Source organism: Schizosaccharomyces osmophilus, chromosome 1 (assembly GCF_027921745.1).
Source record: "Schizosaccharomyces osmophilus chromosome 1, complete sequence".
NCBI classification, from domain to species: Eukaryota; Fungi; Ascomycota; class Schizosaccharomycetes; order Schizosaccharomycetales; family Schizosaccharomycetaceae; genus Schizosaccharomyces; species Schizosaccharomyces osmophilus.
In genome coordinates, this window is record NC_079238.1 from 1362452 (window position 1) to 1390245 (window position 27794).

At 38.6% G+C, this 27794-nt stretch overlaps 12 protein-coding genes across 12 annotated transcripts; 7 read left to right on the plus strand and 5 right to left on the minus strand.

The window, feature by feature from the left end:
• Nucleotides 1-495: 495 nt before the first annotated feature.
• Nucleotides 496-1402, minus strand: cyp4 (cyclophilin family peptidyl-prolyl cis-trans isomerase Cyp4; the record flags this gene model as incomplete). The annotated part of the gene is made up of 5 exons (XM_056179425.1): nucleotides 496-635; nucleotides 700-861; nucleotides 972-1007; nucleotides 1059-1158; nucleotides 1235-1402. The coding sequence occupies 5 exons, from the start codon at nucleotides 1400-1402 to the stop codon at nucleotides 496-498; spliced, it is 606 nt and encodes a 201-aa protein (XP_056036957.1).
• An 853-nt stretch (nucleotides 1403-2255) lies between these two features.
• Nucleotides 2256-2806, plus strand: atg8 (autophagy associated protein Atg8; the record flags this gene model as incomplete). Its single annotated transcript, XM_056179426.1, has 3 exons — nucleotides 2256-2289; nucleotides 2400-2455; nucleotides 2534-2806. The coding sequence occupies 3 exons, from the start codon at nucleotides 2256-2258 to the stop codon at nucleotides 2804-2806; spliced, it is 363 nt and encodes a 120-aa protein (XP_056036954.1).
• Nucleotides 2807-3395: 589 nt separating this feature from the next.
• Nucleotides 3396-5474, minus strand: rnf10 (ubiquitin-protein ligase E3; the record flags this gene model as incomplete). Its single annotated transcript, XM_056179427.1, has 1 exon — nucleotides 3396-5474. One exon carries the CDS (start codon nucleotides 5472-5474, stop codon nucleotides 3396-3398), a length of 2079 nt encoding a protein of 692 aa, XP_056036955.1.
• Nucleotides 5475-6245: 771 nt separating this feature from the next.
• ubp3 (ubiquitin C-terminal hydrolase Ubp3) lies at nucleotides 6246-7811 on the plus strand (the record flags this gene model as incomplete). The annotated part of the gene is made up of 2 exons (XM_056179428.1): nucleotides 6246-6326; nucleotides 6369-7811. 2 exons carry the CDS (start codon nucleotides 6246-6248, stop codon nucleotides 7809-7811), a joined length of 1524 nt encoding a protein of 507 aa, XP_056035469.1.
• Nucleotides 7812-8610: 799 nt separating this feature from the next.
• erd2 (HDEL receptor) lies at nucleotides 8611-9353 on the plus strand (the record flags this gene model as incomplete). Its single annotated transcript, XM_056179429.1, has 3 exons — nucleotides 8611-8632; nucleotides 8674-8799; nucleotides 8863-9353. The coding sequence occupies 3 exons, from the start codon at nucleotides 8611-8613 to the stop codon at nucleotides 9351-9353; spliced, it is 639 nt and encodes a 212-aa protein (XP_056036953.1).
• Nucleotides 9354-10502: 1149 nt separating this feature from the next.
• Nucleotides 10503-10838, minus strand: SOMG_00636 (ABC transporter B family; the record flags this gene model as incomplete). Its single annotated transcript, XM_056179430.1, has 1 exon — nucleotides 10503-10838. The coding sequence occupies one exon, from the start codon at nucleotides 10836-10838 to the stop codon at nucleotides 10503-10505; it is 336 nt and encodes a 111-aa protein (XP_056036950.1).
• A 370-nt stretch (nucleotides 10839-11208) lies between these two features.
• Nucleotides 11209-11670, minus strand: SOMG_00637 (resistance protein; the record flags this gene model as incomplete). Its single annotated transcript, XM_056179431.1, has 1 exon — nucleotides 11209-11670. One exon carries the CDS (start codon nucleotides 11668-11670, stop codon nucleotides 11209-11211), a length of 462 nt encoding a protein of 153 aa, XP_056036951.1.
• A 1884-nt stretch (nucleotides 11671-13554) lies between these two features.
• On the plus strand, nucleotides 13555-15399 carry nop2 (rRNA (cytosine-C5-)-methyltransferase activity Nop2; the record flags this gene model as incomplete). The annotated part of the gene is made up of 1 exon (XM_056179432.1): nucleotides 13555-15399. The coding sequence occupies one exon, from the start codon at nucleotides 13555-13557 to the stop codon at nucleotides 15397-15399; it is 1845 nt and encodes a 614-aa protein (XP_056035477.1).
• Nucleotides 15400-15580: 181 nt separating this feature from the next.
• On the minus strand, nucleotides 15581-18649 carry spt16 (histone H2A-H2B chaperone, FACT complex subunit Spt16; the record flags this gene model as incomplete). Its single annotated transcript, XM_056179433.1, has 1 exon — nucleotides 15581-18649. One exon carries the CDS (start codon nucleotides 18647-18649, stop codon nucleotides 15581-15583), a length of 3069 nt encoding a protein of 1022 aa, XP_056035478.1.
• A 1489-nt stretch (nucleotides 18650-20138) lies between these two features.
• SOMG_00640 (phosphomethylpyrimidine kinase) lies at nucleotides 20139-21803 on the plus strand (the record flags this gene model as incomplete). Its single annotated transcript, XM_056179434.1, has 1 exon — nucleotides 20139-21803. One exon carries the CDS (start codon nucleotides 20139-20141, stop codon nucleotides 21801-21803), a length of 1665 nt encoding a protein of 554 aa, XP_056035805.1.
• Nucleotides 21804-22966: 1163 nt separating this feature from the next.
• Nucleotides 22967-24487, plus strand: SOMG_00641 (phosphomethylpyrimidine kinase; the record flags this gene model as incomplete). Its single annotated transcript, XM_056179435.1, has 1 exon — nucleotides 22967-24487. The coding sequence occupies one exon, from the start codon at nucleotides 22967-22969 to the stop codon at nucleotides 24485-24487; it is 1521 nt and encodes a 506-aa protein (XP_056035802.1).
• Nucleotides 24488-24938: 451 nt separating this feature from the next.
• Nucleotides 24939-27402, plus strand: dbp2 (ATP-dependent RNA helicase Dbp2; the record flags this gene model as incomplete). Its single annotated transcript, XM_056179436.1, has 2 exons — nucleotides 24939-26250; nucleotides 27032-27402. The coding sequence occupies 2 exons, from the start codon at nucleotides 24939-24941 to the stop codon at nucleotides 27400-27402; spliced, it is 1683 nt and encodes a 560-aa protein (XP_056035796.1).
• Between the last annotated feature and the right edge of the window lie 392 nt (nucleotides 27403-27794).

The window sequence follows — 27794 nt, forward strand, 5'->3', positions numbered from 1 at the left end:
GAATCAAAATTCGAGTTGAAAATAGTAAAGATGGCTTTCGGACCACAAAGTGAGTGTTTAGTGAAGGATGTGTGAGTTCAGGCGATGCGTCCAACTTCATCAGGTCCATTCCAAGAAGCAGGAAACGCCTCCATTTACAGGCGAATAAAACAATACATCTTAAATTGAATAGAAATCGCTTATATTGACAACTGCAAAGAATAAACGCAATGTAAAACCATCTAGATAAACAACCATGCTACATTTATGAAAAAGAATCTTAGCGAAAATACTTGCACTACAGATGAAAAACAAAAGGAATACATAAGATCGAAGAAATATCCATTATTTAGGCGAATGTCACTAAATAGTAGATTCCTTTACCGTAAACGGACAGAATTCATCTTTGTTTAAGGCAACGCTTTATTTCGAGAAGGCTACAATCATACAGGGTAAAATGTAGGAAATAAAGGAATATTCATTCCGTTGTTGAAACGTATTCGTACGTCTAGGAGCTTACAACTCATCGGTTCCTTCATTGTTTTCTGACTTGGAAAGAATACCAGATTTGGCAATGACGATGTCAACAACAGGACGATCACGACTATTCGTTTTAGTCTTGGAGATCTTTTGGATGATTTCGTAACCAGAAACGACTGTAGGTTAGCATATGAAAAGAAGGTTTTGGACAAGAGAATGTCACAAGTTATAAGGACGTACCTTCACCAAAAACGACATGATGACCGTCCAACCAGGGGGTCTTCGTGGTGGTGATGAAGAATTGAGATCCATTGGTATCGGGACCAGCGTTTGCCATACTCAATAAACCAACGCGGTTATGGCTGATCTTGAAGTTTTCATCACCGAAACGAGGTCCATAAACTAGGTCGGTCAATACACAAAAGTCCACCTACAAGGAATCGGCACTTGCAAAGAAAGCCATGCAATATTAAATATAGATTACACGTGCCCCTATACAACAATTGACTTACTTGATTTTCCACCGGTACCATCATGGTTTGTAAAGTCTACGAGAAACGTGTTAGCTGATGTGTAGAAAGACAAGATATAAGACAAACCTCCTCCTTGGATCATAAATTTGGGAATCACGCGGTGGAAGGAAGATCCTTCGTAGCCAAAGCCCTTTTCTCCGGTTGCTAATGCACGAAAGTTTTCAGCCTAATAGTACGGGACATTGTCAATAATTTGTTTTAGGAATATGAGATGCATTGTAATTGTCTTTTTTAGTCCTTACCGTTTTAGGGACAGTTTTTCCATACAAACCGAATTCGACACGTCCCAAGAACTCGTCGCCCTGTTTCAAGTCAAAGTAAACATTCTCCGTAATAGTAGGACCGCGATTAGCTGCGCAAAGAACAGTAAACAAAGCGGAAATTAAAAGGCAGAAACGCAACCAGTACATAATGAAGGAATGTAGTGGAAGAAAGGTAGAGTTGAGCGTCGCATATGTCGCGACTGGGTTACTAAAGTGACCCCCGCACCCCCCCCCCCCCACGAAAAGTAAACAAACAGATAGATTTCTAAAAAAGAAAGTAAAATACAAATAAATAAATAGAGAGAGTAAGTAATAGTTAATTGGGTCTGTATCTTTTGGATAAAATGTATGGAATTGATACTTCGTTTTTGGAGTTTGTTTTCAATGGAATCCATGCTTCACATAATCAGAAGCATTTGGAGTCGAGTTATTCAACAGGGATTATCGTAAATGCTTTTCTTATTCCTCTAGGGAGACGATACTTGCTACAAACGCTACAAACGCTACAAACCAATATATGAAATGACTCGGGGAATCAGCTATTTTCCATTAACTTGTTGCTTGTCTGAAAGCAAAAGAGTTTTAGGAAAAACGTTTATTCATTTAAATTAAAACAATAAAGAATTGGAAGAATTCTTTCTCGTCGTTCTCTATTTTTTTTTTTTCCTTTTTGATCATCTTTGCGTGAAATAGAGTATAAACTACAAGAATTAAAGGGAAACAAAAAAAAAGAAAAATAAATATAATAAACGCGCTCCGTAAAACGAATGAAGCTCATCTTGAAAAGTCTTCAAAAAAGTCTTATTTATGTTTACAGATCCCAAATGACAACAAGTCACAATGTTACCAGTATTTGAAATGACTGAGCATATAGACATTGAAGTCATAGAAACCTTTCCGGAGCCATTACCTCGAAATACAAAAGAAAGCAGCGATCATTTAGCCAGGAAATTTGTCAGTAGAACGCAAGCGAAGCTCACTTTCCCGTGTCAATCTGCTGATGCGGTCTCAATTCAAGGACGATTTTTCCTTTGGTATGTCATGGATGTGTAAACAAAGAACCTTTTAGCTTTCCGTTCTAATTGCTTTTTGTTTCACTACTTGATTTGTTCCCATTGGTTCCATTCCTAACGAGTATATTCAGAGAAACGAAAAACCGAGTCTCAAAGGATCCGTGAAAAGTATCCTGATCGAATTCCTGTACGTTCATTCATTGTACAAGTTGAAAATCTCTACCATTCTTTTTCTCTTTACAATCATGCTAATTTCATTGAGTAGGTAATTTGTGAGAAAGTCGACAAATCTGATATCGCCGCTATCGACAAAAAGAAGTATCTGGTTCCATCAGATCTTACGGTAGGCCAGTTCGTATATGTTATTAGAAAGCGTATCAAGCTTTCTCCAGAAAAAGCTATCTTTATTTTCATCGATGAGATTTTACCTCCTACTGCTGCTCTGATGTCCACGATCTACGATGAACACAAGAGCGAAGATGGCTTTTTGTACATCACTTACTCTGGAGAAAATACCTTTGGAACTTGCCTCCATTAATTTTTGTAATCTTTTCTACCCCCTTTATTCTTACATTTTCCCCTGTTCTTTTTATCATGATTGAGTAACAAGGCATTTTGCAAAGCAAAAAAAGGAAAAGAATAAAAAAAAAAAAAGAGAAAAGGAAACCCACTTCAGAAATGCCTTTTTCGTTTTTATGCTGCATATCTTTTACTCGGTTTTTTGTATCTTTTACTGATGAAGCTTATGAAATGATTCATGCCCTGCCTGCGTTGGTTCGCATAAACTGATAATTCGACTTTAATGAATTCGCAGTTTCCATGCTTATTCCTTTTTTTTTAATATAATTCTTTACCATACAATATGTATTGGGGTTGTTAATGAATGTACCTTTTAATCTCCATGCAAAACACATCTTCTCCGAAATCATCGTTAACATTCGATTGAACCAAACATAATTAAATAGCCATTAAATATCATTATCTGAAATCATCTAAATAAAACAAGAAAGCTAATCCTACTTGAATCATGCTATAGGAATTATTATACATATTTGCACATTAATACATATAATATTGCATAGATATATCTGAAATACCAAAAAGGTTATAAACTCAAAAATATTTTTTCACCGGCGCCCTCCTCCGGTGCTTAATAATACAAGTTTTTTCTTTTTCTTGTTCTTTGAATTTTTGGTATTCGTGCTCATGTTTGCAACCTTGTCCCATTCGACCTTCCAGGCATCCGAATCATCACTTTCATCGGATACATACGAAGCTCCAGAAATTGCCTGTGTTCCCCATACCGTTTGTACTCTCTGTTTCTCCGCCGCCTTTTGACTAGTATCCACCATATTAGAAGCTTGGGTTTCCTCATTCGAATGTGTTGATGAATTGCCCTCACCAGCCGCATTCAGGGAGTCCAAGGTAGGAAAGGCATCAGCCGTACTTTCTTCTTCGACTATTTGACGCCTTATAGGCCGTTGCATATTAAGTTCTGTATAAATTTGATCCTCAGTAGCTCGCTGTGCTTTTTGTCGATATTTTTCTTCCCGTGTTTCTTGGGCCTTGTGTTGCTTACGACGTTTATTGATTTCGGCCCTAAACACCTTCAACGTCTCTTCGGGGACTACTTTGGACCAATCACACTCTATAAAGGCGACTTCACAGCCTTCAGGTAGGTGTCCCATATATTTGAAGCGTTGCCTAAATTCCGCGTTTACGGAATGTCCTGAAGAAATTCTTTCTACGATAGGTCGCAGTTCATTCGGAAAGCGGGCGTACGACCCAAATGCTGTTTTCAGTATTCGAATATCCAATGGTGCTAGGTATACATGTGAATGTGCTGACGGTTGGTAGAATAGATAGGATTCTGTCTCTCCCGACTCACCAGCACCCTTTCCAAGATCTTCAACATTCGACAGCTGTTTTAATGCGTTATTTTGTAAACTTAGGTTATCAATACTAGCCACAAGCGAGGCTCTTTCATTTTGATCCAGACTGGAGGATAAAACGGTTGTATGATCAAGAAGCTTTGCAGTAGCTTTTTCGTAATAATCATCTGCCACTCCATACAAATCGACATCTTCAGCGGCTACTTGAGCTAACTGTTCGATTTCGTTGCTATGTTGTTGAAGCATGTACTCATGAGTTCCGATTATAATACGAGCATACGCGGCACCATCCATAGAGACGTTGGGTAAATTGTCAGTATGGAATGAACCGTCAACCGCAAGAGATCGAAACGCTCTGGGGAATGCCAAAATTGAACCGACATTTCTTTGATATAAATGAAGACATACCAACTTTCCTTCTTCTAATTTTTGAAATTCTTCATCCTGTACCCAACGGATAGGGCGAATATCGCGAATCCTAATAACATCCAAACAAATCGGACACGTTCGAATACCACATCTTGGAACCTTAAAACCGGAATGCTCAGCTGCCTTTACTTCTTCATTCGTAGGTGTTTCCATATACCGAAGTAAGCAAGGGAAACAAAAAACATGACCACATCGGGACATACGAGCCGCAACCGGCTTTTCACCGAGACAAAAAGGACAAACAGCAACTTGAAAATCAGAAGAGCACAATACTTGCCAAACATCTTCCCACTTCACAGGAGCGTCTGGATCTAACTTTTGATAAGCATATTCTCCCAAAGGCGAGACAATAAATCGATAATTTGCATTCACATAGCGGGCCTTATCCATGGGATGATAGCCTGAGCCATAACCGTAAGTATTATATTGTCTAGTTCGCCTAGGAGCAGACATTGTGCTGTACGTATTTCTTGGGGCAAATTGGAAATTCAATAAGTGGTTTAAACTTATTTGACCACGACGATTCGTCCTACCAGACAGAATATCAAAAAGATGATCATCATCTTCGTTTTGGGCATCTTCTAACGACTCATTAATTGCTTCAGCGACGGCGCTCGTCTTTTTGCTTGGTCGTGTGTTGCTCTTATGTGATTTTCCGCCTGTAGTAGAAGGTTGATTTTTTCGAGGCATTCTTTGACTGCTCTTGGAAGACCCACGTGAATTCGATCGCTTCATAGTACGAGACTCTGTGTTTTTCCCTTTATTTGATGCATGCGAAGATGATGCTTGGTTGGGAGAAAAACTGGGAGCATTCACGTTCAGTTTGTTGACGGCTCCCATATTCGCTGTACTTTCTCCCGTGTCTGATGTTTCTGTGCTCACCATCAAAAATAAAAGATTAACAAGCTCAAAAGTTGTTCATTTAAACCACGTTAATCCTTCCAAAACTATTTTTCAGCGGTTCCCTTCCTAGGGACGTTTGTGTAATGGGTAAATAATAAATGGCCTCCATATCCATGTAAGGTGTTTCATATTGTCGATTCCTCGATACAATAATACTTGTAATATACGACATTTATGCAGAAAAAGAAAGATTGAATGTAAATAGAACCCAAATACGAATTTAGAGTAAGCCCTTTCATTAATCTATTCAGGCATAGTGCTAGAACTATTGATTCGTTCCTTCATTCATGAGTTTTTTTAAAGATACAGATCGCACTTACGATCCTTCTTAAATGTCTAAAACTTTAGAAGACCGAAAAATAATAAAAAAACCACGTTTCAGACTCATAGAAACAGAATTATACTGAATGACTCAGGAGGAGAAGAAAGAGATAAAAACAACTGTTTTTAATACCATATTGCTGCATAGCAGGAAAGTCAGGATCAAAAACACAACACAGATTAAAAGAAAAGTATTTCTTCAGTGTCTTCCTTCACCTCCGCAATGCCTCGAACTGGATTTATCCATGAAACTTGTTTTTCTTTGAATGTTTACTAATGAAATATGTTCTAGTTCGGTATACAATTGTAACGAATGTTTACGCCGTTTCCTATGTAGTAATGAATGCCATGTCACTAGACACCAACAGAAGCGTACATTAGCCAAATTGGAACAAAATAAACAAAAGCTTCTGTTTTTAAGGGCTTATTTTCATGCGAGATTTTAAATCTGCAACCGACACGGCGCCTTTAGAGAATCTTCATCTCAGAAGAGAATTTTGCATTAATTCTGTGGTATGAAAATTTCCTCAATAAGCTGTATTCTAATGAACTTAGCTACCATGGTATTCTTGTAAGAAAAGCGAGTTTCCTAAGAGAAAGCCACGAAAATTCACTGCTCCGAAGCAGCTGAACAATTCGGTTCAGATAAACAAAAGTGTTGGGAATACGAAAGCTATTCCAAGTAAGCCCAAGTCTTGGTCTGCTGTTGTGAAAAAGCATGTTCGAGTGCCTTTTACACATGGTGGTCCGACCACTGTAGCTACCCCCAGCACATCAACGGCACCAATGGAGAAGAAGAATGCAAATGCAGCATTTGCTCAACTAATTGATACTTTTCAGCCCGACTTTCAACCAAAAAGTGTTATTCAGCCTCGTGGGTTTATAAACACAGGTAACATTTGTTTTATGAACTCAATTTTGCAGGCTTTACTCTTTTGCGTACCTTTCTACAATTTACTCAAGCTTATCAACAAAAGCGTTCCCTATAACTTTGAAAAATCCACACCCTTAATTGAATCTACAACTTTGTTTTCAAATGATTTCAAGCAAAAATGGGACAAGGATGAGGAACAAGGTGATTCTATTTTGCCAGAGGTTGTGTACTCTTCCACCAAAGGAAATCCCCGCTTTGATATTCTTCAAAGCGGAGAACAAGAGGATGCTGAAGAATTTCTAAATCTGTTTTTAAATGAGCTTCATGAAGAATTTTTGAACGAGTACAAGATCTATCATCAGAAGAAAGGACACAAGACTGATGGAGAAACTGTCAAGGTTATGAATGGCATAACCGATTCTCTTGAAAGTAATGATGATAATAGTGGATGGACAGAGGTTGGGAAAAACAAGAAGCCTGTTATCGCAAGATCGGCAACGGTAGAGCGTTCCCCTATAAGTCAGATTTTTGGTGGTCAGTTGCGCTCTACATTGCGTGTTCCCAACCAAAGAGATTCAGTAACATTAGAACCGTTTCAACCTTTGCAACTTGACATCCAAGCTGATGACATACTCTCTGTTACCGACGCTTTGGATAAGATGACGGAGCCCGAAGTCCTGCCTGAATGGCCCTCCTCTAAGGGAACTGTCACTGCTACAAAGCAAATGTACATAGAATCCTTACCTCCTGTGCTAATTTTGCACCTGAAACGCTTTTTCTATGATATGGCTGGAGGTACACAGAAAAATTATAAGCCCGTTGCTTACCTGGCGGATTTGACCATTCCTCAAAGTGTTTTTAGTCCTTCTATCCGCGGAACTGTTCCCACTGAGTACAGTTTGAATGCTGTTGTGTACCATCATGGTATTTCTGCTTCCGGTGGTCATTATACTGTGGACGTTAAACAGCATGACGGAAGTGGTTGGATTCGTATTGACGATACCCATATTCATAAAATTCAAGTTTCTGATGTTGAGATTCCCAAGGCTGCTGTCGAGACCGGCAGCTATGGCGGTTCAAATGATAAAGTGGCATACTTATTATTCTATACGCGAAAAAATTAGGGCAATATGGAAAGATAAAGTAACAATCAAAGCACAGTATATATATGTATATGTATATGTATATATATGTATTTTTTTTTTTTTTTTTTTTTTTGATTTCTGTGTTAAAGTCTTCAACAAAATTCGTTGTCTGTGTTACAAGGTACACTGTAACGAAATATGGGTGAATGATTTTACGAAAGTCCAATTTTGCTTTCGTGAACGGTATAAAAAAGAAGTTATTTATTTTCATTCCTTGTGCGTATTCTTTCAAAAGCCGCTTGTCCAATTTATATAGGAACGTCCCCTTATCTTTTCAAAGTAAAGCATATGATGAAGTTTTTTTTTTTTCGGGTTCGCTTTTTTTATTTGGTTGTACAGTAGGGAGATCTGGTATTCGTCGAATTTGTTCTTTACGATTCTTTGTTATGCTGCTATAGGTTAACAGTAATCATTATATAATCATTGAAGAATTCTTTCTTCGTCAATCACAATAATCTTGTTTAGATGTTTGGTCATGTACCCTAAGTGTACAGTACAGTACTACAGTCATGAAGAAGGCATTAGCAAAAAATATGGGGATTTTGAGAAAGTTCAATCCTCTATTTATGTACTTTTTAAGAATTGTTTTTTCTTTTCTTTTCTTTTCTTTATTCTTGTTTTTTATTTTTTTATTTTCGATATCTATTGTGTTTATATCATATTCCCCCACTGAGTACAAGCAACTAGCTACCTTACAAGTAATTAAGTAACCCATTATTTACCTCCATCATTGTTAAGCCTATATCAGAAGGAAAAACACAACCAAAAGCTTTTAACCATGTCTTTGTTCAGTGGATTGGGTATGAAGAAGGGTTTTACTTAAAAATTCTAATTAAACCAGGCGATTTGGCCCATTTGGCTGCGATTTTCCTTTTGTTACAAAAAATGAGAAAATCGAGATCGTGTTCAGGAATTTCATTAAAATCACACTTGCTCTTTCTTTTAGTATACATTACAAGATATCTGAGTACGTCGAATATACCTAGAAGTGAAGAATAGAAGCTAATCCATTCGCGTTTTCGCGGACTAGACTTGTTTTGGCGTTTTGGAAACTTTTACTTCTTCTTAATGCGTATAATATTTATCTGTTCTGAATTCTATATCTGTTATTTAATATTACAGAATTTACGACCTACATATGACAAACGTCTGGACACTTTTCGTACTGGATACCTATTGGGCGGTTGCGCGATTTTGACTCTCATTTACCCTAGTAAATACAACGTTTCTGGTATTTTATGGACATTTAGTATCTGGTTGGAAAGTGTAGCTATCTTGCCTCAGTTGTTTATGCTTCAACGATCCGGTGAAGCCGAAACCATAACTGCTCATTACTTGCTTGCCATGTGTCTTTATCGTGGTCTTTACATCCCTCATTGGATATACCGCCTAGCAACTCAAAAGCCCGTCATGGCTGTCTCGGTGATTGCTGGAATTGCTCAAACGATTCTCTATGCCGACTTTGCTATTGTCTATCGACGCACTGTGTTGCAGGGAAAGAGGTTTCGCTTGCCAGCATAGAAGATGTTTCACATTGTTATGAATATGTATGTTGTTATTTCATTAACAATATGAATAGGTGTACGAACCATTTCCAAAGATCAAAAAATAAAGTATGAAATTATATGTTACGTTACGATCGAAAACCTTTGTAGATGATCAAATCCCGCATTGAGAATATTGAAATTAATTGATTTCCAAGTCTTTCATTGCAGAATAACCCAAAAGCGACATCCAGACTATTTTGCCATATGTACTTCCGATATTCATTCATAAATCATAAACGCCCAGGCTGTAAGTGAGAAGCATACAATGATTGCTCCAACACTGAATCCGCAACCCTTCCCTTTCTTGAAAAATGTATAAATTCATTAATAGGCAGAAAGACATGAGAACTTGTAGAGACAAACTTTCATTATTCAGCATGCTGTGCATTCATATGACAGGAAACGCAAATTTCAACGACATAGAGAAACTTTCGACAAAGGCATCCTCGATTTAATCCATTTAATATATCATGTCTTGGTGTTATCGGGCCAAGAAAACTCGTTCAAGGGTTTAGTCTCTACATCGTAAACACATGCCTACTTCTATTACACTTTGGAAAATATATATATTATATGTTATATATTTGCTTACATTCAGATGGTGTGAAAGTTGCTATCCCATCAAGGGAGTGATTTTCACGGTTATGAAAATCAATATCTAGTCAAACTGACAACGACAAATGAAAAGAGTAGCTTGAGTTAATTAGCTATATGCTGTACAGATGCTGATATTGTCCAAAGATTTGGCTGACAAGATAGATTGTTGAAAGGCGAAACAAACGAATATACAGATCCCGTCGGAGCGTAACAAAAAGAAAGGCTAAATATATCGAATAAATTAACACATAAACGTCTGTACCATATACAGAAACAGAATAGAATAAAGCCTTGGGAAGAAGCAGATACAAATCAAACGGTATCATATATTTAGTTTATAGTATAAAAATTCAGTTCCATTTAAAGTTCACTAGTACTAAGTATTCATCATGTCCACAAGAGATAGCATGTATAACGTTAACGCTAGATGAAGAAAATCTTATTTCACCGGTCGTTTTTCCCGTCAATTTCGAAACCTTGCTCGACTACAAGTTCATAGTAACAATTTCCTTTCCTCACAAACTTGCTATGTCACCAGCTTCAGCAATAACGCCGCCGTCGAATCTAAAAATGCAGTCGGCATGTTGAATGGACGAAAGCGATGAGCAATAGCTACTGTGGTGCGACCCTTAGAAGCTTTGTTCAAGACTTCTTGGACTACACTTTCACTATAACTGTCCAAAGCACTCGTTGCCTCATCTAGCAATAATATTTTGGGATTCCGAATTAGCGCGCGAGCAATGGCGATTCTCTGTTTCTGTCCACCGGAAACCGAACAACCTTTCTGTCCAGAAAGCGTTTCATAACCATTAGGCAAACCCATGATAAAATCATGAATATTTGCCATCTTACAGCATTCCATAACTTCTTCATCCGTGACATCTCTCGGAGCACCAAGAACGATATTCTCTCTAATAGTTCCCTGGTATAATGTTGGCTCTTGTGATACAAGAGCTATCTGCTTACGGTAGTCATTAATGTTGTATTCACGAATATCGACACCTCCAACTTTTACAGATCCACTTTCGCATCATAAAAGCGTTCAATAACGCAAATCGTTGTTGACGTACGACATCCTAAAATATCCACAAAAGCAACAAATTGACCAGGCTTAACTGTCAAGTTGAGACCACAAAGTATCTGGACATGCTTTCTCGTAGGATACCGAAATTTTACATCATTATTTTCAAAGGAGGGGGTTTTCAAGTATTCAATTTGCGTCCTTTATCAGATCACGTATCGATTTTTGGTCTTCTATCACACAGATACTTAATTAAGCCGGCGCTCAATTTGGCCTTCGAAACGTCAGCGGCATAGCCCAAGAATTGTCCAGCTTGCTGAACACCATAAACGACACCAATATAACAAGTAAAATAGTCGACCAGACTATATTCACCTTTACGCACTAAAGTAGCAACATAACAAAAGCCCAACCCATTCACCAAATATGTTACAGCTTGCGATGCAGAAAACAACAAAGCAGATATCATAGACGACAAAGCCATCTGCCTACCGGGTTGTACCAATGATGCACAATAATGTTCATATACCTTCGGTTCTCTTGTGAGACTGGCAACTGTTTTAATAGCTGATGTAGATTCACAAGCAAACGCAGCAGACGATTTGTACGCTTCTGACAATTTATGCTGGATTGGATCTAACGAAGCAACCCTATAATAGACAGAAGCAATCATTACAGGAAAAGTGGCTAATATAACCAAAGACTACTTCCATCCAAGAATTTGCGAAAGAACTGAAACTGAAACTACATTTGTAAGAATTTGCACAAACGTTCCAAGTGTGGATCCGGTCAAGCCCTTCAAGTCCTGAATAGAAGTTGAAAGTGAAGCGGTCAAAGCACCTACGGAAGTCTCACTGCGGTTAAAGAATCCAGCGTCTTGTCGAATAAGGATATTGAAGAGAAGCCGACGAATGCGTAATTAAATACACCCTGACATATAAGACATATCTACCTGACATATGGCATGACCTAAAAATTCCGCAACAGCAACAATTAACCAATAGACACCAAATTTACGAACTTCATGAAAATAGTCCGGGGACGCTACATTTGCAAAACTGTTCATATACCATGCGCAGTACCACAAACCATGGATGCTAAGATACCGACTATTAGTTATGAATTTCCAAAGCACCATCAACAAAAGAATGAATAAAAACAAATGCTTTCAAGGAGCTGATATTGGTAACACTACTCTCAATTTTTGATGCAGCATCTGTATCTGTGCTTTCTTCATCTTAATAGCCCAAGCTTTTCTTCGGCAAATTAGATATAGAATCAATTGGTAATTGGGCAAGTGGTTTATTACGAAGCGAAGTTGTGCCATTCTCTTTTTCTTTTTCAATAACTAAAAGGAAAGATATTCTGGGTAAAGAACTGTCGCTTCCATTTCGTGCAGCAGTTATAACAGATCCACCAATATTCTCCGCTCCCGTCTTACTGACAGCATCATAAGTTTCTGCACTTCCATCAACTTAGCATAAGCTCCATTTAAGGCCAATAATTCAGTGTGAATTCTCTGTCCAACAATCATTCTTCGACGAGAAATGAAGACATGACAATTCATTGTCTGTTCGGCCCTTTTCCAGCAATTCCTGCAATTGTGTACTGTAGGGTATTATATATATAGTATCGTCCATTGATTAAGTTCTACCGTCGCTTTGCGATAGCATCGATAGATATATTATAGAAAGATCGAATGTATAGCTAGAAAGTAAACCATCATGTAGGTGCGATACATATTCACGTAAATGAGTATAAACCCTCAGTTGATTATTGCATCATCTACAAGTCAAGGTCATTCACTAATCTTGCAAACAAGCCCCAGCGACCTACATTTCAGACATGATTCTACCACCCACCGTTTTCCACTATTTTGGAGGAATGTCATTATCCATAGTCTGCACTCATAATCCGTCCATGTTCCCAGAGATAATGTTCCTAGATGGGACCAAAGAATTAGATGAATGAATGTGGTCAAGATTTACGATTCCAATTTAAATCGTTCCTTCTGTATACAATTCTGAAAACATATTTTGGATCATACGTCAACGTTAACATATAACTGGAAATACAAATCCAAAGACGGATTCACCAAAATCGGGTGATTTCGTTACTAATGCTGGTTTAATTTCCCAGTAACACTTAGCCATACACGTTGATTAATTGTTCTCTGATGATCCTCTTGTGAAAGACTTTGCTAGACCAAGTAAACTCGTATTCACATTCCGTTGTATATAAGAAAGCCATTACAATAAATTATTCTCTCTATCCTTCATAACTGTTAGGAACTTTCCAAACTTGGAAGTCCCCAAGGATTGTCTTATGGTACATAACAACTCCGCTAGAATTCTCAACCCATGGTGTTGTTAGTCCACCGTCATCATCTAAGGAAATGTAATTAAGGATGTGTAGTGAAGTGCGGTAACTACCAATAAAGACATTCAAGACAACTTCTTATATCCTTAAAGAAAAGAGCAGTGCTTAATTTTTTACATTCTACCAAACATAAACATTTGGGGATTGTGTTGTAGAAACGAGTTGTTTATAATAAAAAATGGGTAGAAAACAAAAAAGTAAACAAGGAGTTCCCCCTACGTTAGAAGAAACTCGCGGGACTGGCAAAAAGCCCGAAGCAAAGGTAGAGAAAAAGAGAAAACCAACGGAAGAAACTGCGGCTTTACAACCTCCTAAAAAGCAAATTGCCCAGGAAAAGAAGAGCCTTTTTGAGGAATCGGAATCTGAACCGGAAAGCAACGATGTGAAAGCAGCTGGTGATGAATTTGAAGAAGCCGACGAATCCTCAGAATTAGAAGACGAAGAAAATGTTGATCAGGCTCAAGACGAATTTGTCCAAGGTGATGAAGCTGAAGAAGAATCAGAACAGGATTCTATTTTTGATTCTGACGAAGAAAGCCGCGGTAAGCCTATGTTTAGTGATGATTCAGGGGAAGAAGATGATTTACAAGTTGCCAACCTGGAAGCCATGTCTCGTAAGCTAGATGAAGAGGCTGAATTGGAAGAAAAGGAAGCTGAAGAAGAGTTGCATACCAATATCCATCCTACTGCTCCTACTATCCTTCCCCCTAAAGAAGAGGGCGGCCTTGCCGACGGTCAACCCATGAGCGCTTTTACTCAGGATTTGTCGCAAATTCAACTCCGCATTCAAGAAATCAATCGTGTCCTAAATGACTTCAAGAACCTTTGTGAACCTGGCCGTAGCCGCGCTGAATATATTGATCAGCTTATAAGCGATGTTAGTGTCTATTATGGTTACTCAAAGTTCCTCACCGAAAAGCTTTTTGAACTCTTTTCTGCCTCCGAAGCCATTGAATTCTTTGAATCCAACGAATTGCCTCGTCCTGTTACTATCCGTACAAACACTCTCAAAACTCAACGTCGTGAATTAGCCCAAGCTCTTATCAATCGAGGTGTAAACTTGGAGCCTGTTGGTAAATGGTCTAAGGTTGGTTTGCAAGTCTTTGAGTCACAAGTTCCTATTGGTGCGACCCCTGAATACCTCGCTGGTCACTATATTCTGCAAGCTGCATCTTCATTTTTGCCCGTAATGGCCCTTGCCCCTCAGCCTAATGAACGAATTCTCGATATGTCTTCTGCTCCAGGTGGTAAAATTACTTATGTCGCCGCTTTACAGAAAAACACTGGTGTTATATTTGCCAATGATGCCAATAAAGCTCGTACTAAAGCTTTAACCGCCAACATTCATCGTCTGGGAGTACGAAATGCAATCGTTTGCAATTATGATGGTAGAAAGTTCCCTAATGATGTATTGGGTGGCTTTGATCGCGTTATGCTTGATGCTCCTTGCTCTGGTACCGGTGTCATATACAAAGATCAATCTGTGAAAACAAACAAATCTGAGCGTGACTTTGACACTCTTAGCCATCTTCAGAGACAGCTACTTTTGAGTGCTATTGATTCCGTTGATGCCGACAGCAAGACTGGCGGTTACATTGTTTATTCTACTTGTAGTATTACCGTTGATGAAGATGAGGCTGTCATTCAATATGCTTTGAAGAAACGTCCAAATGTTAAGCTCGTTTCCACTGGCCTTGAGTTTGGCCGTGAAGGATTTGTTCGTTTCCGTGAAAAGCGCTTCCACCCTAGCATGAAATTAACCCGGAGGTATTATCCTCATGTTCACAACATTGATGGTTTCTTCGTTGCTAAGCTTAAGAAAGTTTCAGACAAGATTCCTCAAACAGTTAATGATGTTGCTGAGGCAGAAGAAGAGCACGACATTGTAGAAGAAGATTCCGTCAATGCAAACTCTGAGAATGATAGCCTCACTTTCGACGATGAAGCTGATAAAGCCATCATCGAGGAAAACCGTAGAAAATGGTTGAAGTCTAAGGGTTACAAGGTTTCTAAAAAAAACTAATTTAATTTTGGAATTTTGATAGGTTAAAGGGAGTTTTGGATAAATCAATGAATACACTTAGTTATTTTACTCGTCAAATGTATTTGAGTTTTACTTGTAGTATAAAAGTTGCTTACGATATACTTTTTAAGAATATTTTGACATATACCTAAACATTAAAAACTCTATCAGGTAAACCGGTTTATCTTCTCTTTTTCAAAGGATGACCACCACCACCATCCTGCTCACGCCTCGCATCTTCCTGCAGAGCCTTTCGTTCAAGTTCATCCCAATCTTCACCGCTTTCCTCTTCTTCGTCACTAGCTGCTTCACTTCCACTATCTTCTTCGTCACTAGCTGCTTCACTTAGTTCTTCTGAACCTTCTTCGGACACTTCTTCTTCGGGTTCTACATCAGAACCTTCATATTCAGAGACTTCTTCATCACTATTTTCCCCTTCATCATCACTTCCTGTACCAAGGAATCCCCAACCACCTTCTTGGAAAAATGCGACAGGATCCTCATTCACTGTTTTCATAATAGTCGTCCAGTTCAAGTTTAAGGGTCCCTCACTGTAACAAATGTCGCAAGAATCCAACCATTCCTTTACATTGTCCAATTGTTCCATTGGAATTGTATTTATATGAACAGGTGGTCGATGGAAATCTTGGAAAATGAAAACCAAATCAAAATTCTTTAAACCGAACTGAACACGTTCCAAATGAGCTATTTCGATTTCTGAAAGGGTAACAACTGTGAATGGGGTATCAGTTAATTGGACCAAACAATCTGTCGTTGGCTGTAACAATACATTAGATCTGAATGGTACACCGCTAAATGCAAGCTCACGGAATGGGATATCAAGTTCGACTTGACCATCACTAGCTTCGGCGATTCTTTCACCGAAAGTCTTAAATTCTCTATCTAACTGGGCACGACGACGTCGTTCTTCTTGTTCTTGCTCGATTTCATCTTCGTCACCATACATATATTTCCTCTTTTTATTTCCTGTTTCGTCGAACTGGATGTCTGACACCTCTCTATAGAATTGCACGTCTTGGGTTTTCCGCTTTCCAACCATAATAGGAGCATTCAAATAAATGTGGACCAAAACAATCAATTCACCTTCACAAGGTTGGAAAAACAGATGCTTCATATTTGAAAATAGTAAATCAATATGACTATCGGATCGAAGTGGAGATTGATAACGTATACCATTCTGGTGAATTTCAACGAAACCTGGCAAGCGCTTACCATCAAGCGCAGGGCGGACATAAACATCATTGAGATGAATAGGGCGACGATTTTTGATTTCAATCAAGTTTTCTTGCTCAACAACATCGGCAAATTCTTTCTTTTCAGCTTCACGCTTAGTAGCTGCCTTCTTCATATCTTGAATGTCTTTGAAAATTTGATTCATTCGGGAACTATCAGAGCTTCTGAAAGTGAAACTCCTGATGAACTGAGCATTAGGATCTTCAAATGGCTGTTCATCTTTTCTACCACCAATTTGACCAGGACTAAGGAAGTTCAAGCGTAGGTAAACAAAGCTTTCCTCATCGTTTTTACTAGCATTCTTCAAAGAAGAAATATGAAAAGGAACAGGACGGCCAAATATGGGTAGAATGATACTTTGAGCTCTATAATCTACTAAAATTCGTAGTTCTCCAATAGCCTGAGGCATTTGAGAATCACGCTTATATGATTCGTACCGTTTAACCGCTGGCTTTTCGGTTCCAGTTTTATGTGTAGAACCCTCAGCAAATCTCTGAAGACCTTCACTTTGTTTTCTAGCAGCCAGCTGTTTTTGATGTTCAGTGCGACGTTTTTCAGCGGAATCATCCACTTCTCTGGTCTCACTTCGAGTTTTGCCTTTATGACTCGATACAGTTGCAGTTCCACGTGTTTGCTTGCGTTGCTTCGGACCATCATCTAAATCATCGGCTTCGTCTCCAAAAAAGTATGAGATATCAGCTTGGGCTTTCGGGGAATTTGTGAAAACAACTGGATCACCTCGAGTCACCTGAATGGTGTCAATCAGTAGAAGAGAATACTCTCTAGGATGAGAATTCTTTGGTTTAGGATTAACCAAGTTGGCAAATCCAATACTAAGACTCATTGTCATACCAGCTTTCAAAGTACGAGTGTTTTTTGCATTAACAAGCAAAGAAGATTCACGAAATTCTATACCGATACCAGCACCTAAATTTTTCACGAAATGACCTTCCAGCTCGGGTCGTTTTGATCTAATGAAGCCCAGTATCTTGGTGTATATATCTTTAATCATAGCGCCATCACGGCAAGACTCAATCAGTTTTCCTTGCAAAGCCACAAGGAAAGAGTAGTTTTTCTGTTGTTCAGGACTAGGATCAAACAAGTAAGTACGGCCAATGTTAGAGCAGTAAGACTTGTAGCGGATACCTAAAGAACATATAACAACGTCACCATGTAAATTTCGATCGTCTGTGATAGCAGAAGGCTTTAAATCATATTGTCCGCCAGATTGAATAATCGGAGTATAGCACCATTCCATCTGCTCTGTATCAATGTCTCCTAAACGAACGTCTTTTTTTTGAAAAAAGGACTCATTATCGATCAAGCGCTCAAGCCGTTCGGCAAATTTAGAGTGGGTAGTTCTTACCCCTTGATCGACATATCTAGATAATTCATCAGCAAAGTATTTTGTCATTGAAGCAACGCTGACCCGTGAAGCATCCTTGACGTTTATTATTTCTTGTTCATCTTTTACAGCCAATGCTTTGGCCAAACCCATGCTAGCGTCGACCATCTCAAACTCTGATTTGACGGGTTCAAACACTTCATTCCATTCATTCACAAACTTTCCTTGATTGACGTCTTTGGGAAAAATACCAATCTTTTTATTAGTAGCACGAAGGCGCTTTACGACCTCTTCAAACAATGCACGGTTCTCTGCGGGATCTTTTGTGCGTTTTAAAATATCAACTTCGGCTGCTTTGTTTTCTGTTTCAGATAGCTGTTGAAGCATGCTCGCTTTGGTATTGGAGGTCAAAAAGGTAATCCGCTCCTTTTCTACAAGCATTAACGTTGAAGGAAATTCGTATCCAAGAAGCCATGTATGTATAGCAGCCGACTTTTGATAAGGATTTGGTACATCCGCTGTACCAATAACGACTAATATGCTTTCACATCCTTGGAAAAGTTCATTTGCGTCTGAGGTATCTTTCCAGGAAGAAAGTAATAAATTTAGACGTTTATGAAAAACGTTTGCATCAATATGGTATTCAGCCATGATTTACTAAGCACTCTTTTAATACAGTCTAAAAACGAACTGAGTTTTGCACTCAACAAGAATGTCTGAGGCCCTTTTTCAGGAAAACTAGATGAAACCTCTTTTTATGGAAAATTTTTTCCAGATTCCCCACTATAACTTCTTAAATCGTCTCGTAAGGGAAAAATGAGGTTAATGGTTTTGGTGGACGCTGAAGAGCGCGTTCCTTGGGGAAATACAACGGCGACGACATCCAAATTCAGAACAGATTATTCCGGATTTGAACCACTGGAAAGAAGATTTTATTAAATTGAATTTATAAATTCTTGATTTACTATCATGACAGATATTGTTGAATTGCTGTCTTCTAATTTGCACTTTACTTATACCTTGGAACATCAAGCTATGTTGCTTGTTTCTTAACAAGCATGTTGAATACAGTATAATTTGAAGGAAAATAAATTGGTTGTAACGTGTGGACGTATGAAATTCGCCCTTGGAGTTTGTCGTAAAGCTTTCTCGTCGACATATTATTCTTTCGTAATAACTATTTCTACGCGAAAAAACCTGTTTGGTGAATTACCTTGTTTTATCTACTAGAAGGGAAATGGTCGTGAGCAATCTTTTGACTCCAAGGATTGTTGGTTAATGATGGATAAGCAACATTCAGCTATATTGACTTTTGGGCTTTTGTTTTGCTCTATATATTTATTTAAAAGTTCCTTTCGTGATTTCAATGAAAGCTTGCCAACGTAACATGGGTTGTATTAACTGAAGGTGGATTCAACAATAAGGAACACCACTTGTGATTCGTTTCATTGCTTTTTTAATTATATACAATGCTTTCCTTATGCGAGAATCATGCTAATTCCGTTTCCATGCGGATTTTTTTGCTGTAACTTTCATTTGCATAGCAGCTCCTTCATGTTATTAATCCCTACAGCCTCAAAATAAAAGAAATTACGAATCTATATGAGAAGAATAACTCTTAGGTCTCCTTTTCGTTGGACAATCTTTAATGGAAGATGTAATCTACTGTAAGGATTAGCTTGCTCTTTACGAAGAAATTGTTTCCATGGAATTGTCCTATATCAGAGACTTAGTATTGAGTATTTTTTTCTTTTATGTCTACTTTACTTAAGGAGAAAATTATAAAAATAAAAACAGAGCAAAACTTTTATTCAAAACATTTTTTGCGGTTTGTTTTCAATTTTTCTCGGTTAAGTTAACTTTAAAAGGACTTGTGTTCGTTGAATTTAATCTGCTGGGTACTTGCGACCGAGCTTGATATGGCGGCAGGATGATACCGGGTTAGGCAAGACGCTTACAGCTATGCGTCTCAATTACATAAATGGAAGCAACCTGGTCGGTTTGCAAGTTAAAATCAATTGCTAATGATTATATTTTGAAACACAAAATCAGGAGCCTTGGCACTTACAAAGTTATCCCAAAACTCTTCGTAATTTGCATTAAAAAGTGATTTTTATCGTTGCAATTCAGTTCAAGTACCATGCCTTCGAACAGCTTATACGCTTCATTGTCAAGCCAATTTGATGCCACTAGGATTGAGACAGTCTTGGATCCTATGGGATATACAATCAAGCGTCGTGATGTTCCAGTGTGTCTTACAGTAGCTGGCTCTGATTGTAGTGGAGGTGCTGGAATTCAAGCGGATCTCAAAACCATGACAAGTTTAGGTGTCTATGGAATGAGTGCGATTTCCTGCGTAGTTGCAGAAAACGCAGAGAGAGTAGATAAAATTGAAAACATGTCTCCCTCCTTCGTCGAGTCCCAAATCGATTGTTGTCTTCGAGATGTTCCTTGTAATGTCGTTAAAACGGGAATGCTCTGTAACGTGGAGATTGTCAAGGTAGTCGTGAAGTCTGTTGTGAAATACAACATCAAAGAGCTTGTCGTTGACCCAGTAATGATTGCTACATCCGGTGATACTCTTTCAAATGAAGATATCGTAGACACTATTGTTAAAGACCTTCTTCCTGTAACAGCACTTATTACACCGAATATACCCGAAGCACTAGCTTTCGCCAGAAGCGTAAACGTCGACGTTCCCGAAGTCAATTCTATTTCTTCAATGGAACAACTTGCTTCATTGATACATGGTTTTGGGACACGTTATGTTCTTTTAAAAGGTGGGCATATGCCACTCAATCAACTTGGGTTGAAGGCCTCAAAAGAAGAGCAAGGTGAATCGGATCTTCAAGTGGTTGATATTTTATACGATGGAGAAACCTATCACCATTTTGCTTCAACATATTTAAAGCAAGGTGAAGTTCATGGTACAGGTTGTACCTTGTCCTCAGCAATTGCTTCTTTCCTTGCTTGGGATCATAGTATGCTCGATTCTGTTCAGTTTGCCATTGATTACGTGCATGGTGCTATCTCCCAGAGTCCTCCCATAAATCTTTGTAGTACGAATTTGCTGAACCATATGAGCCGCCTACGGATCGCTCCTTTCGCTCCTGGCCACTTTTTGGAATATTTGCTTAGCCATCCTAAGATACTTCCTGTCTGGAAAGAATATACTCACCATAACTTTACTAATATGTTAGCAAAAGGTAGTTTGCCTCTTTGTGCTTTTCAGGATTATCTCAAGCAAGATTACCTTTATTTACTTCAGTTCAGTCGTGCATATTCACTTAAAGGTTACAAGGAATCAACCTTTCTCGGAATATTTGAAGCAGCTCAGTCTGTATTTCATGTGCTTCAAGAAAAAGAGTTTCACGTTTCCTTTTGCCAATCATATGGGATTACCATGGAGGATTTAAAAAGTTCTGAAGAAAGTCCAGCATGTACTGCGTATTCTCGATTTATTTTAGACACTGGCTCTCAGCAAGATTTGGCTGCTCTAGAGTTTGCGCAGGCTCCCTGCTTAATTGGTTACTATTTGGTTGCTCGTCGTCTAATGAAGGAGCCGTTCAGAGATGTCAACGGCCCCTATCAACGCTGGATCGACAATTATGTTTGCGAAGACTATTTCTCTGCAGTTCGCAGAGGATGCCGTCAACTTGAGGAAATTGTACTTACTCTTTCACCAGAACGAATTCAACAATTGGTTGAAGTGTTCATTCGTGCTACAAAGTTTGAAATTTTATTTTGGGAAACCCCTTACCAAAAGTATGTTATTGAGCAAAACTTGAACGACCCTAGTCTTTAGATGCATAAACATTTGGCAAATGTTGGGGGCGATTTAGCTTCAATAATTACTCTAAAGAATTTTGTTTAAATAATGTATCAATTACTCGACGAACCAAATAATACCCTGATATGTTTCGTATGATTGAATGTTCACTATAGTCAGAACAAAAGTTGCCATATTATCTGCCAGTCAGCCTTGGAATTGGATTGATGTAAATTACACCTTGAAAACGACCAAGCAGTGGTTGCTTTGTCATGGAGACTTTACGAAGCAAGAAAGCAAACGATCGTTCTTTCTGGTAATGACTTTAAAATCATCACTATGTTGATTTTTCTAGAGATATCATAAATATCATGGTACAACAGTCTAAGTCTAGGCTACAGTTCAGCCATTTCGAGTATAAAGATGAGTGTGTAATTGTTTTGAGCTTTAATTAAATTATTTCTTCACAAAACCGTAAAGTTGTAAAGTGGAAGTTTCGAAATATAAATCAAAAAAATACCAAAACTAGTGATACAAGAGTAGCCTCATCCTTCAAAGTGGGTGTTTTCCCCTTTCATCAAAGTGGTTGAAGGAGATTGTAATTAAACTGGGATTGAATATATTCTGATGCTATTCTCATTAAACAAGAAAATGAACTGAAAATAGAAGAGAAGCTGTTTAACTTTTCATCATCCGGCATAGATCTCCTTTTTGCTTTAACATGCTTGCTAAAAGAATGCAGATTTATAGGAAGCAATGAATCATATTTACTTTACCAATTCTTTATATATCTTATTTTATTCTGCTTTTTCCAACGCTCATTATCCTACAGGACAAATCCATATTTGATAATGAACTGGTTAAAATAATATTACCGCCGGCTATTATCCCTATTAGGGCTTGCTTTCTTCCAGATTTTTGTTAGTTGTATGTAAGCGAGATCCACAATATTTATTTTTTTACGAATGCTCTATTAAAATTTTTTTTTAACTTGCATTTTCTAGCTGTCTTTACTGTATATATTCGTTGCGTATTCCATTGGAAAGTCATTGAGCAAAAACGTTATAATAGAAAAGGGTGTATAGGAGAAGAGCCAGGTTTCAAGTTCTTATTTTATCTGTATTTATTTCTTTCTTAGGCTCGCTTGGTACTTTATAGTTATATCCATTGGATCAACGATATAGAAATTACGGGTCAGCATGCTTTCTACCTGTATTACAGTTGCCGGATCAGACTGCAGCGGCGGTGCTGGTATTCAAGCAGATTTGAAGGTGTTTACAGCTCATTCTGTTTATGGTATGAGTGCTATTACCGCCATAACCTCACAAAACACCATTGGTGTTAATGGTGTACATTTAATACCAGCGCCCTTTGTCGAAAAACAGATAGATGCTTGTATGCTGGACGTTAAGTGCGACGTTATGAAAACTGGAATGCTATTTAATCCGGCAATATTAAAGGTTGCTATTGACATGATTGATCGCTACAAGCTCAAGGCCATTGTCGTGGATCCATTGATTGCTACACGGAAGGGCGTTTTGCTCGTTTTACCAGGTTACTTGGAACTATTTATAAAAGAGCTGATTCCAAGAGCTACCATTCTAACTCCAAACATCGCAGAGGCTAGTATATTATTAAAGCAAATGACTAATGAAACAGTCGAAATTCACCATGTCGACGATGTAAAGACATTGGGAGCCAAGTTGGTTGCTTCTGGTTGTAAAAGTGTCATCATTCGCTGTGATGGTATTTCTTTTGATAACGAATTTTTTGTTTGCAAAGATTCTTCAATGCCGTCCTCGTGGTATGTATACGTTTTATGTACTAGCGAGGTGCAGTTGATTGTACCTCAAAAATGGCTGTCGACAAAAATTGCAAAGGGGACAAGCTGTGCTTTATCTTCCGCCATTGCTGCTAACCTTGCTAATGAGGTGGATATACCAAACGCCGTTAAACGTTCCGTTGCTTATACTCAACACGCTCTTGAGTTTAGTTTCCATCTGGGGCGTGGAGCAAATTCTTTGGACTATTCTTCTAGCTACGGCTATTTACCATTTGAGGAAGGAGAAATCGTACGGTATTTAAGAAACCATCCACACCTATCAAAAGCGTGGAGTTTTCTTTATGAGCATTGCTTCTTGCAAAAGTTAAAGGACGCAACTTTGTCCATAGACGAGTTTAAAAAATACCTAGCTCTCAAATATCACATGCTAATGAATAATGCTCAAGCTGCAGGCATGACAGCATTCTCTTCTTCTAATATAGCTGTTATAGAACGCAGTGCCAAGATGATTCAGATCATCAAGGAAGAAAATGTAATTCATCTGGAAATTTGCAAGCAGTATGGTCTAGCACCCGAGCAATTTGTGAATCGAAAACCTGCTTTTGTCAATGCACACGCTGCGTTTATTAATGATGTTGGACAACGTGAAGGTGTTCTTGGTATCCAGGTGGCTATGCTTCCTTTTCCTTTAATTGTTCAAGATGTATTCTCAAAAATGGATACTTTACAGTCAGGCACTTTTAAGCCTTTTGTTGCTCATTGCAGGGATTTCGGAACTTTAGAGCATGGGAATAGTCTTTTGGATAACTTGGAAGCTGAAGCTTCTACCTTAAAACCTGAAAAGATTCAAAAGATATTAAAAATATTGGAACAAAGTCTTTCGTTTGAGAAAGCGGCTCTTGACATTACTTTGGATAATGAAACTACTATATTTTAATCGCAAAATTACCTTTTACTTTCACTCGCTTTATCAAGCACTTTTAGTTTTAGATTTCTGATGGGCTGAACACATTTCTTTTCATTGTTAAATAACAAAATCCTCGTGATTTCGCATAACTTTTATTTTTATTTTTGCTTTCGTTCCTTTTACCAAGTTTATTTCATCCTACAAGTCTACTAATTTATTAAGCAGTTTACCCAACAACTTGTATACTAGGCTTCCAGGTAAATGAATAATATTTTAATTTTTCTATATTATACCTTTTTAGGAGAGAAAAAAAAAGACATCAGTATAACATTGAATATCATTTTCATTGGCCTTCGTTATTTCTGAAATTTGCCTCCAATTGTTGGTGAAAATTTTCTAGCTATATAAGGGCTGACCCCAGCCGATTAAGCCAACAAACCATTCCTTTACCATAACACCTTCTTACCCAAAAAAGTTTAAGATGTCTTACAGAGGAGATAGTTATAATAACCAAGACGGTGGCTATGGTGGCTATGGCAGAGGCTATTCAGACGGAGGTAATCGCGGTAATTATAGAGGAGGAGGCGGCGGCGGCGGTCGTTTCAACTCCTCTCGTGGATCCTACGGAGGCGGCAGAGATAACTTTTCATCTGGAGGCCGTAAGAACGACTTCTATGAGTCGGAAGCAGGTGCTAATTTAGAAAAGAAGGATTGGACAAACGAAAGTTTGACCCCATTCCAGAAAGATTTTTATAAGGAGCATGAAGATGTTAGCAACCGTTCCGACGCTGAAGTCGACGCGTATCGTAAAGAAAAGGAGATTGTTATTCACGGTTTGAACGTACCCAAGCCAGTTACAAATTTCGATGAAGCTTGTTTCCCCAACTATGTTTTGAAGGAGGTTAAGCAATTGGGATTTGAAGCACCGACTGCCATTCAACAACAAGCCTGGCCGATGGCTATGTCTGGTCGTGATATGGTTGGTATTTCGGCTACTGGTTCTGGTAAGACTCTTACTTACTGTTTACCCGCAATCGTCCACATTAATGCTCAGCCATTGCTTGCTCCAGGTGATGGTCCCATTGTTCTTGTTTTGGCTCCTACTCGTGAGTTAGCAGTCCAAATTCAAACTGAGTGCACCAAGTTCGGTCGCTCTTCTCGTATTCGTAACACTTGTGTTTATGGTGGTGTCCCTCGTGGTCCCCAAATTCGTGACTTAATTCGTGGTGTAGAAATTTGCATTGCTACTCCCGGTCGTCTTTTGGATATGCTTGATGCCAACAAGACTAATCTTCGTAGAGTTACTTACTTGGTTTTGGATGAAGCTGATCGAATGTTGGATATGGGTTTCGAACCTCAAATTCGTAAAATCGTTGACCAAATTCGTCCTGACCGTCAAACTTTGATGTTTTCCGCTACATGGCCTAAGGAGGTTCAACGTCTCGCTCGTGACTACTTGAATGATTACATTCAATGTACCGTTGGTTCTTTGGATTTGTCTGCTTCTCACACTATCAAACAAGTTATTCAAGTTGTTGACAATACTGAAAAGAGTGCACGTCTTGGCCGTGACATTGAAGATATTTTGAAGGAGCATGACAACAAGGTTTTGATTTTCACAGGTACAAAGCGTGTTGCTGATGAAATTACCCGGTTTTTAAGACAAGATGGATGGCCCGCTCTTGCCATTCATGGTGACAAGGCCCAAGATGAGCGTGATTGGGTATTGGGAGAGTTCCGTTCAGGAAAGTCTCCTGTTATGGTTGCAACCGACGTTGCTTCCAGAGGTATAGGTAAGTAATTTATGGACACTTTTACTTTTGTAGGCGTTATAAAAGGGTTTGATGCCCTGCTACCTTCGTGTTACTAGCGGAAGGTTTAATCAGAAGATGCCTTCAATTTGTGCGGTGGCATTGTATTTGAGGCATTACATGAATTTTCATGCTGGGGCTTACTATGAGTAGGCTCTCAGTTATTGTTAGTTCGACTCAAAAACGTGCTAGTCTTTTCCTTTTCGAAGAAAAGGGGGAGAAGATTAAGAGGAGATTATGGTCATCTGAATCATGAATAGTGTGTGCTTTTTTTGTGAAAGCTCGATGGCGCGTGTGATTGGTTTCATTGGGATTAACAAGGTCTCGTTTACAGTGTTGGGGTATCAATACAGGGGCTGAATTTCTCTGGAGGCTTTGAAACCAGCGATTTTACAGTGCCGAGCCTTGAAACCCAGATTGTTCTTGACTACTTGCTTTGAAAACCACACTGGATGATTAAAGCCTATTCTCTTCTTGAACTTTGAACATTTGGCAAACAATTTACCTGAAAGATATGGTCAATTTGCTGTGAACATCTTTTGATTAAACTTGCAGATTAGGTAGCAGATTAGAAGGATTGATGCGTTGTTGACTCTGTATTTGATGCTATAAGTAGGTCGAATGCGGATCGATTCTCATTGAAAGTTGAACGAAAAGACATGATCTGGGTATAATGAGGAATGTCTCATCAAACTTATACCTATTGAATGCCAGCATGAAGTGAAAGAATCTGCCCAATAGGGTTATTACTAACAGAATATAGATGTGAAAGGAATTACTCACGTCATTAATTATGACTTCCCTGGAAACACTGAAGATTATGTTCATCGTATTGGACGTACTGGTCGTGCTGGCGCTAAGGGTACCGCTTACACGTACTTCACTTCTGACAATTCCAAACAAGCTAAGGAGTTGATTGGAATTTTGCGTGAAGCCAAGCAAGAGATTGATCCCAAATTAGAAGAGATGGTCCGTTACTCTGGTGGCGGTCGTTTCGGTGGTGGATATCGCAGAGGTGGTGGTTACGGTAGAGGAGGAGGAGGATTCCGCCGTGGCGGTGGTGGTGGTTACGGTGGACGTGGCCGCTCCTTTACGGGTAGTAATAACCAACCTCTCAGTCACTCTAAGTGGTAAAATCTAGGAATCGGATTAGAATGATTTTTTGGAAGGTGAATAGGGGTTTCGGTCTTATATATACATTCATTAGGTTAATCTAGGTTTATGCGGCTGGTGAATTTAATAATTAATATTGTCCTTAATTTTTTAAGTTGAATATTGAAACGATAAACAGCGTTTAGTAAGAAGCATTGAGAGAACTGTTACATGCTGAAGTATGTGGCTTTAGGTATAAGTAAAGCACATTTAGAAAGTAGGTACCATAGTCATCAGTAGCAAAAAATAAGAAAAGAGCAACTAACTAGGTAGTTTAAGGAAAGGATTGTGAAGTTTAGGAAGGAAATCGTGATTTTTGATTAAGGAGCTTGAAGGTATTTCGTAATTGATGGTATGTAAAGGAATTAAATGCG